The sequence below is a fragment of the Labrus mixtus genome, chromosome 19 (genome assembly GCF_963584025.1).
Source record: "Labrus mixtus chromosome 19, fLabMix1.1, whole genome shotgun sequence".
NCBI lineage: Eukaryota > Metazoa > Chordata > Actinopteri > Labriformes > Labridae > Labrus > Labrus mixtus.
Genome location: NC_083630.1, coordinates 7,715,649 through 7,725,602, shown reverse-complemented (window position 1 = coordinate 7,725,602; position 9,954 = coordinate 7,715,649). Strand labels below are relative to the sequence as shown.

Below are 9,954 nucleotides of genomic sequence, written 5' to 3'. Positions count from 1 at the left end.
AGCGCTTTGTTTATTGCGTATGTAATTGTTTATTATAGTGATGTTTTACAGTGCTTTGTTTTCAGTCGTAATTTCTTATATTATGTGGTACAGGTGATCTGGACTGCATTGCAATCTACTATTTTGTTGTGTTTATAATCATATTTATTATCAGTTTTGTCTCCATACCATATACAGCCTCATTAATTACATCAGTGCATTCTAAGCTGCGTATTTGTGTGATTTGTTCTGAGGCTCTAAGATAAATGGTTATTAAACTTAGCTTCAGGCGGAACATCTTTGATTTACTTTATTGTCCTAACATTGTTGTAATGTTAATGATACTCAACGTGCATAGGGACCAGATAAGGACATATTGTACATAGAGGATGAGCTTGCTGCCCTCTTCTGGCCAAAATAAGCATTGCCACAGAGAAGCATAAAGCAGTAAAAACTAGTCCAATCCACCCTCAAAAGTTGTTTCTAATTACATGGAAATAAACACTATTCTTAAACATGACCCTTTCATGTTGGAGGAAAGTCCTTTTTTATTAGAATAATTTCGGTAAAGTCATACACTTTTTGTAATAACCATTCTGGGTAATTCAAGAGCGTAAAACATTAATATCGTCATTCTTAAGAGTTGTTGTGCGAGCTATATAAATAATAATAATACATTTTATTTATAACGCACTTTACATTTAAACGAAAATCTCAAAGTGCTACAATTTCAATAAAACCATAAAAACAGTAGCAATAGTCAAAGGTAAAATCAGAATTAAGAACCTAAGCATTAAACACGGTCTAGTAAGGCATCATCTGCGGGATTCTGCTGTTTTGAGAAGGATATCGCCTTAAAGCATTATGCAACAAACTTCCTATATTCTGTGGGAAAACTATCAAGCGATGGTGGTATAGTGGTGAGCATAGCTGCCTTCCAAGCAGTTGACCCGGGTTCGATTCCCGGCCATCGCAAATCTTTAAATTTATAGAACTGGTAACTAAATCTGTAACTATGCTGTTGTTAAAACAGAAACACACATATGCTTGTGAGTGGATCTTGCAATACTGACCAGCTGTGCGGTGTTGTTGGTCCAAACAGTTCAATTCAATCAGTGGGAGGAGTGAGGGCGCCCTCTGCAGGAAACAGTGGATTTGTAAAAAACACCGCTAGTCGGCTAATCCTTTTGTTGTGATTTTATTTTGCAGCTAACTTTGTGTACACTATGATATGACTAAAATATCAAAGCGTCTTAATGCAATTTGAGCAGAATTAAACTTTAATTGTCTCAAAAACTATACAGTAAAATCTGCTGAAAACGTTCAGGACCACAGCCAGGGACAGAAGGAATAAGAATCCAGTGAATGTTTTTTGTCTTAACATTGTGTTTTTTGTTCTGGTATCTTTTGCTGAAATACGGGGCCGCATTCAATCTTTTTGGGCGCTCAAAGCACCTGTACCGTAAACCCCGGTGTATAGACCAGACAAGCATCATTTTTCAAGCGGCGGCTGGCTTGACCGCAGTTTACTGCACACCACGCATCCACAGTCATCCACACACCCACAATAATCTCGTAATCCAATGGAAAAACATCCACAGTTCCCCGCGCAGTCTGAATCCGTCCTCCAGGAAGCGGAGCCTGTGTATGAGTTCAGATCAGCAGAGATCGAGTGAGAGCAGTAAGAAGGAAAACGCCAGTTATTAAGTCCGCGTTTTAGCTGTTTTGTGTGGGCATCGTCCCTGGAGTCACGTCGGCAAGATTCCCTGCTGGATCTGTTGATTTCCCCGTCGGTTCAGCTGCTGGAGTGTGTGTTGATCTCTCTAAACGTCGGTACTGTGAGGACCTCCTGGTGTGTGTTTCTCAATGTTTTGATTGTTGCACAGCGAACAGAGACGCTGGTTTCCTTGACTTTGATTTCCTCATTTGCTTTGAGTTGTGGGTCCGCGGTCAAACCCGGTTAGGAGTTTTGATTTGTGACTTTGTGGATTGATATTTAACTGGAATGGACTGAACTGTGGTTTTGTGTGGAAACTGAAGCGGACTTCATCTGTTTAGATTTAACATTAAACTGTGACTATGACACACTCACACTCACACACTCACCCAATGTTTGCACTTTTGTTTGGTGATTGTTGTGAAAATAAATGTTCTGAAAATTGCTTCTCTGGTTGTTTGTTTGCTTTTGGGTCTCATTGCTGTGTTTGATGAAATTGTTCATGGCTATTGCTTATTATTTTGTGCTGGTTAACACAAATATATTTCGTTTGTATTTATTTTAAATTGACTGTCAACCCAAAATAGAATTGTCAAGTTCGCTACAAGCTGATATTTTTTCAGAGTTTGGAAAATTAAATGCATTAGAATTTGACATGACCTTTAACAAGTGTTTGATGGGGGTAGATTGGCTTCTAAAAAAGAGATGACATCTATTCTGTGCTTTTAACAGGTTTATAATAGATATGAAATGATGATTGGAGGTGTAACAGCAACACAGGTTAAAAAAGTTCTGAATTCATAAAAAGCTACAAACCTCTGCATATGAGGTACTGGAACGTGCCCCTCACTTCTGTCACCTGCTGTGGATTGAGAGCCACTGTGAGGTCCTTCAGGGCCGTCTTTATTGTTGCCAGTTCCTCCGCCGCCAGCACCAGCTCCTCCACCCTCTGAACGGTCTCCTCATCAACATGACTGTGGGGATGAGGGATATCCACAAAGTAAGTTGGGTCAATCTTTGCTTAACTGCCTATAATAAAATTATAATCTTCTATTATCAAAAACAAGACAAGCCTTTTGAATATCTCACACTCAACTTGCTGTTCATCGGTTTCGGTGTGTGTGTATGAGGGGTAGTTATTGACACATTTAGCTACCTGTAGCATATTAGTCCTGTTATTGGCCTGGTTCACTCATTGTTTTTGTTTCTTTTCTTGGACAGGAGCTGTTAGGCCGAGCAGGTGGCTGACTGATTCCCTGGAGGCGATCCCGTCACTCCCCTGTAGAGTAATGAACTTGGATGTCAATGCAGATGGTGTGTGGTTTTTCACATGTGCGGTGTAGCTTCAGGACCCTTCCCTTCCAATGAAGCTAGTCTTCCTCACCTACCATGTGTGGTATTGAATTTACTATGTACCAATAAACAATGATGATTTATTATTATTATGAACTGAGAACCTTCTGATTTGCAGGTATGTTTGGGAAAATCAATGTAATTTTGTGAAATGTTGCTTAAAGCAGAAGCACAGAAGCTCAATTATTATTGAATGGACGACATAATTGCTTGTACACTGCAAATATGAGCATATTTGCTTCATTAAAATGTAGCCTACATGTGCGTCAGACATTGGTAGATAAAAAACTCACTTTTGCTCTCATTCTATCTGTCCAGTTTTCCATTAGTAGGCATAGAGTTTAGGTCATTTGGTAAGTTATCTCTTTTTTTTAAGTTAAAACATTGGCTAAAATATAGCTGCTTCAATAAGTCATCATTTTGAGTATGACTGTTGTGACAAAAAATCATTTAAGTTAAAAGACTCTTTCATGCAGCATAATGCCTGGATAGGCAGATAGATTAAGATAGTGTTTTTAATTGATTCAATTGGGCAATAAGGAACACTTTGCAGCCCTCTTTATTGACTTGTCGAAGGCCATTGACACTGTTGACTATGTAATTATGAAACAGACAGTATAGTGTTTTCAGAACAATTTGTCTATTGGTTTGTAAAATGTTCAGCAAAGAGATCAGTGTGTGCAAATTGAAGGACTCGCCTCTTACAATAATAAATGGCGTGCCACAGGACTCAGTCTTGGGACTACTGTTATTCAGAAACAAAAGGCTCTTTCCTGATTAGTAAAGTTCTGGCTATAATTGTTATTACTTTCTCTGACGGTGTCTGTGTTACTGCCATTAAATGGTAAATGGACTTGAGCTTGTATAGCACTTTTCTGGTCTTCTGTCTACTCAAAGTGCTTTTACACCGCAGGTCACACCTACACATTCACACACTGATGGCAGAGGCTGTTATGTAAATTGACCATCAGATGTAACTAATCCCAATTATACTCATTCATACGCCATCGATGAAGCAGCAGGAGTAATTTGGGGTTAAGTGTCTTGCACAAGGACACATCAGACATGGAGCTGCAGGAGCTGGGAATCGAACCCCCCGACCTTCCGTTTGAGAGACGACTGACTCCACCAACTGAGCCACAGCCGCCCAGTTGAGGTTGTATATAACCTGGGATTTTAACTCACCATCTTTACACCAACAATATGTTGTGGTCATGTTGAGATTCACAGAGAGTTGTATGTACGTGTAATTCTACTAAGTATCGTTTTCACAAAATGCCAATTCCACCATAAAACATTGAAACTTTGCAAAGCTGTTAACTTTACTGGCTGTCTCACATGATTTCTGGAAATCACTAACTTCCTGCATGCATTGTTGTGTGTTGGAGAGCACTTTGACTTTGTGTAATACTGGGCAAGGATGGTTACCGTGACTACAAGCAGTTAAGCCTCAATGAGCACAACTAAACAAGTCAGATACCTTCTTAAGTGCCTTGTTTTTAGTGCATGTCAAAATGACAACCACAAAAAAAACAATTGTATGTATGATTATTATCTTTAATTGTAACTTGTTATTGATTAGGATACAATTGATTCAGAATGTACTGAGTTTTATATTAAATAAAGACGAATGTATTATTTTAAATTCTAATGGTGGCTTTGCTCCCAAATATCAATATTGATCCCACTATTTTTACTTTAACGAAACTATTAAATCATTTTATTCAACTTTTCAAAATCTGATGGTTTCAAACACAAATACAGCACTAAAAAAACAGAGTTTATAAAGGATGTTTTCTTTTAATTCTTGGTAAGGGACTCTGAAAAATATAGATTAAATAAAATAATATATATTGTGTATTTCTTGTAAGTTAGCTCCTTAGAAAGTTCCTGATATGAGCATGGCATTATTGGGATTCCTTAAAAGAATACTGAAAGCAAGATATGAAGATGAAAGAAGAATAATTGGAGGAAAGCCATTTGTACAACACACTCTGGCATCTAGGAAGTGCATATACACACAAATCTATAATAAGGTAACTGATCTACATCTGTCATGTGATGGACATTCTCACGTAATAATAAAGTTAACCAGCTTTGGTAAAGTGTTGTACTTTATGATGGTGCTGTCAGGTCAAAGTCTTATCTGTGAGCATTAAGTGTGCAGGACATCAGACCCCAGTAAAGGTGTTGAGGCTGTCAAAGGCAACACATCTCTTTTCTATGGCTGGGACACCGCAGCTGTCATGGCTATTGCTCATCCTCATCTTCCTTGCGGGACTGCAAGGAGAGCTCAGGGACGCTGCACAGAAACGTAGCAAGAGGGACGTCAGTAATATCCAGTGAGTCGAGGATTTTGTTTATGAATTTTAATATTATGTGATTTTTTTAAGCAAGCCTTAAACATATTATTTTACTATAGGAAATACTTTAATACAACTCTTAAATATGGGCGAAAAAGACTGTTGATAGACTTTTGATGATGTGACCCCGTAGGCCTCGGATGCTGTCAGACAATGGTCACCTTGTTTTCACAGCTGGTGACAGTAAAGAGATCCGCTTCCAGACGTCAACCTCAGGTCGGATTAAAGTTGATGATGAAGACCTCACACAACTTCTGAGTCAGGTAGGCTTAAGACAAGTACATTCAAACAATTGTATATGTGTGGTTTTTTTAATTTTAAATTAAGATCACAAATAGACCATAAGGTGCATAATTAATGTCATGGCATTCAACAGCCCAATTGTTCTTAATACTAAACATTAGGGCCCGATCGATATGAGATTCTTGGGTCCGATACCGATTTTAGGAAGAGACAAATCCTATACCGATATATTGGCTGATATCTTTCTTAGATATGTGTTCGATCTCTAGATATATATATATATATATTTATTTATATATAGTTATTGCGTTCATCCGTCAAATGTAGTTATCAAACACTTGTGGAAAAGATTTATAATGAAGACAAGATGGTCACTCAACTGGAAAGTAACTGCACATGTCCGTGCATCAACACTTGACACTCTAGAGAGTGATAATGGTTGTTGTATAGCATTTAATTTGAGTTTCATTGTATTACACTAGCAGTTTTCTTTCACCAGCAGAGTGTAATACAATGAAACTCAAATTAAATGCTTTTTAACTGGTGAATAAATCTAGTGTTATCAGCGATTATATGCAACGAAGTAGCCGATACCATTAGTCACTGGATATGTTAATACCGGTCGATATAATCGACTGGCCGATTAATTGGTCGTGCTCTACTAAACATAGGTGTTTATTTATAGTTAAACAGTTGAGTTAAGTGAATGCCGTTTAATCTTATAAAAAGTGATATTTTACTTTGTATTATGAACAGAAATACCCAGCAGTCATGACTTTTGTGAAGACTTTTTACTTAATAAAGAGGGGGAAAGTTCAGGACTGGTAATTTGTAGTGAGATTATTCACAAACAAACATCTCAATCACGTTACAATGACACCCTTAGGAAAACTTTACAACTGGAAGAAAGGTTCATGCTAATGCACTTCAGTAACCCCATTCATACTTTATAAACTGTAAAAATAACAACATTCACTTTAAATGTCCACTTAAGACAAATCCATGTGTTTCTGTTCCACTATTGGAATATCCATCTACAACCCTTTTTGCCTGACTCACATGTTCCTAAACAAATCACTTTCCAATGTCAGCATGATGTTTCATTGAATACATAACTGCTTACCGCAGCTTTAAAATGTTGTGATCAAAATCTACATATTTTTAGAGGTTATTGACGTTTTTATGAACTGAAACCGTGCTGCTGCTCATATGAGACTATGAATGATTAACAGGTGAGGATCAGACCGAGCACTTTGTAGAGGACCAAAGATCAGGTCCTGGGTGGATTTAAGTGAGTGGGTCATACTTTATAACATTTGGTAGGAAATCTTTATCTTTGTATTATTTGTGTATTTGTTTCGTTTTGTGTGTCACTTAACTTAAGTGCTCCTCTTTCAAGCTTAAACCTACAATTTTTAAACTTTTGGACCACTTTTGGGAGGGGGAAACCTGTTATAGACACGACATCATCTTATTGTTTCCTCTCTTTTTACATTTTTTATTGTGTATTTTTAAGCATCCAACAGTGAAGTATATTTGGGTCTAACTGGTTTTCAATTGTTCAATATTTATGATTTATTCAGAACACACTTAAGGTTGTCAGAAGTTTTGATACTCAGATATTTTTACTACTCTCTTCTTGCTCTTTTTCTGGTGTTTTTTTTACCCCTTTCTTGATGAATATATTTGGCTATTTGGCTGTTAAATACTCTAGTTTAATTGCTAGAACTGTGGCAATCCTGTAATGGTTCAAGTTCAAGAGCCTGCTACTCTGCCTTTGTCAGAAAATAAAACAATCATGTCTGACTCTGGTTCAGTCTGGTCTGGAAAAGGACCAACAGGAAGCAGAGACGCAAGGAACTCAGGTTGAAGTGGCTTTTTTTCAGTTGACAATTGACAATTTTTGTCAAGGACAGAGGTTCCCAAATGAAATAACAGCCTTCAAAAGGGTACAATATGCAAAGAGCAGCTATGCCTGAAAAATCCAAACATTCTGCCGTATTGGCAAAGGATCTTCACATATCAGACATCATTCTGCAAAATATACAAAAAGAGGTGGGACACAACCACATGCTCTCTAACCTTCATCAGAAATATTGGACACTTGGCGCTTTCATGGCTATAGGCAGTATCATGTCTTCATATATATCTGCTACAGTATTCAGCTCCAGGACACCAGCAGATAGCAGACTTGTGTAGGAACAGAGTTGGGGTTGATTCTTTATTGATGGTCCAGTGTTGGAAATGAGGTGAGACAATGGAACAAACTTTGTTGGGACTGAGTGTGAATTGAGGAAGGCAACTAAACAATAGAATCTTGCACTAATCAACAACACCCTCCTTCAGAAAGGAATAAAGTGGTTTTTCAATCCAGCTACTGGATCACATTATGGTGAAGTATGGGAGAGATGGATAAGGGCTGGAAGGTCGTGAATTCCAGCCTTAAAGTCAGAATCTTGACGAGGAGGGCCTCCTTCACACTGTTCTCTGCGACGCAAAGGCTGTTATCAACAGCAGATCACAAGTGCAATCCACTGATCCATCAATACCGGTTGTAATTTCTTGTGTTTATCAAATAAATAAAAAGCGTCTTTAATCTAGAAGTGAGTTATTACAACAGCGCTTCACAGTGTTTTTCCTCTTTTGTCCCTTTTTTTTTCACGACCTGCACAGGCCGATAAAGCCGCAACAGATGTGTCACAAATGTATTCACAAAAATATTCTCTCCAAATGTAATACCAATTATTTAAGAAAAGGCAGTATAAGAACAAAACATCTTGAAATGTTTAGACAAATGTCCAACAAATGTAATTCATAATTTGTTTTTATTGGCACTAATATTTTTTTTCTTACAGGTAGATGGATAATGTCTCCTATAACAATTTCCTATCGAGCTCTAGCTTTTTGTATACTTGAGTGTCTGTATTTGATCTCTCTGATTTTAGATCAAATCCAACAAAGACGAGATTGAAGACCTTAAGAGTCATGGAGGTGGAATTCCCCCTGAAGTCACCAACAAACTAAACCAGCTTGATACCAGGGTAGGAAAACCATTTACTCCTTTTGGAATTTGACTTTGTTATTTTTAGTTGTGAGTTGTTTTCATACTGTCAAAGTACTGGATTAGACAAGACTCTTATGTCTACTGTATCTTAAGAATTAAAGCTCTATGATTTTATTTGTCCAAATAACTCATATTGTGACGTTTTCATACATTGTAAATAGCCATTGACGCAAAGTTGTTCTCCCTGCTTTTTTTTTTTTACAGGTGTCAACACTTGAGACTAAAGTGACTACACTTGAATCAGTAAGAGAGAACACATGAACTGTTATTTGTAACAGCTCAAACTCCAGAATGTAAAATACCTACCTCTTCTCTTTTATCCTCCAGACCGTCCAGAAGGTGTCCTGCAGCAGTAATCCCTGCCAAAACGGAGCAACCTGTTTGAATTTACTCAACTCATACCACTGTGTGTGTCCCAGCAACTGGGCTGTGAGTTTCATTATGTTTGATGATTGCAAATTACAATTTTACATTGTTTTTTAACTGAAATAATGCCAATTACCAAGGGTGGGAATGTCTCTGCTGAATGTTGAACACTACAAAACTATTGGCAAAGCCCAAAGCCATGGATTTCAATTTGGAATGTGCATCATAACGAGGAAATGATGGTGCAGGTAGCATCCTGAAGTTTGGCGGAAGTTAGGTCCAAATCTTTAAATAATTTGAGAGACCGTGTCTTACAGGTTCTGTCTGTTTATTTATTCTGTTTATAACAAAATCTGCGATGCAGATGATATACATGAGCGAGGATGTAGAAAGAGTGACGCAGACAAAATCAAACATTAGATTTCTCATTTCTTCTGCTAAGCTTCAGATAAGTGACCTTTTTTACTGAGGGCATTTGTTTGAAAATTGTTGCAAAACCAGTGTCAACTATTAACAAATTAACAAATTATTTATAAACACCAATTTTTAAGAGTTAATTTCAATGATTTCTGAAGTCATGACTGGTATTCAGGCTTCTATATCACTTTCATTGTGAATTGCTGGCTATTTTAACTTGGTGATTGTTGCTTCTGGCGATTGTCTTTCAAGTGAAATCATAATCAGTAGACGAGGCTTAGCAGTTGAAACCCTGGCTTTGGTCCTTTGTGTTGATTAACAGAATGAATAAGATTAGTCATTGTGGAGATTAATGTCAGTTTAACAGTCATGTCAAGTGTTACCTACAGAGTGCGATGTTGTTCAAAGTTCAGACTCCAAACGGACATGGATTCTTCTGGTGAAACTCCTCC

The 9,954-nt window shown here is 37.5% G+C and overlaps 1 protein-coding gene and 1 non-coding gene across 2 annotated transcripts in view; both read left to right on the top strand.

The window, feature by feature from the left end:
- Positions 1-882: 882 nt before the first annotated feature.
- Positions 883-954, top strand: trnag-ucc (transfer RNA glycine (anticodon UCC)). The gene has a single exon. It is a non-coding gene; the product is annotated as a tRNA-Gly (tRNA).
- A 4,303-nt stretch (positions 955-5,257) lies between these two features.
- Positions 5,258-9,954, top strand: part of cubn (cubilin (intrinsic factor-cobalamin receptor)) — a 46,442-nt gene continuing 41,745 nt past the window's right edge. Inside the window, exons 1-5 of the mRNA XM_061064802.1 lie at positions 5,258-5,391; positions 5,546-5,675; positions 8,601-8,696; positions 8,924-8,962; positions 9,047-9,148. Coding sequence (XP_060920785.1) covers positions 5,273-5,391; positions 5,546-5,675; positions 8,601-8,696; positions 8,924-8,962; positions 9,047-9,148 — 486 coding nt within the window. The 5' untranslated portion in view covers positions 5,258-5,272. The remainder of the gene's footprint in view (positions 5,392-5,545; positions 5,676-8,600; positions 8,697-8,923; positions 8,963-9,046; positions 9,149-9,954) is intronic.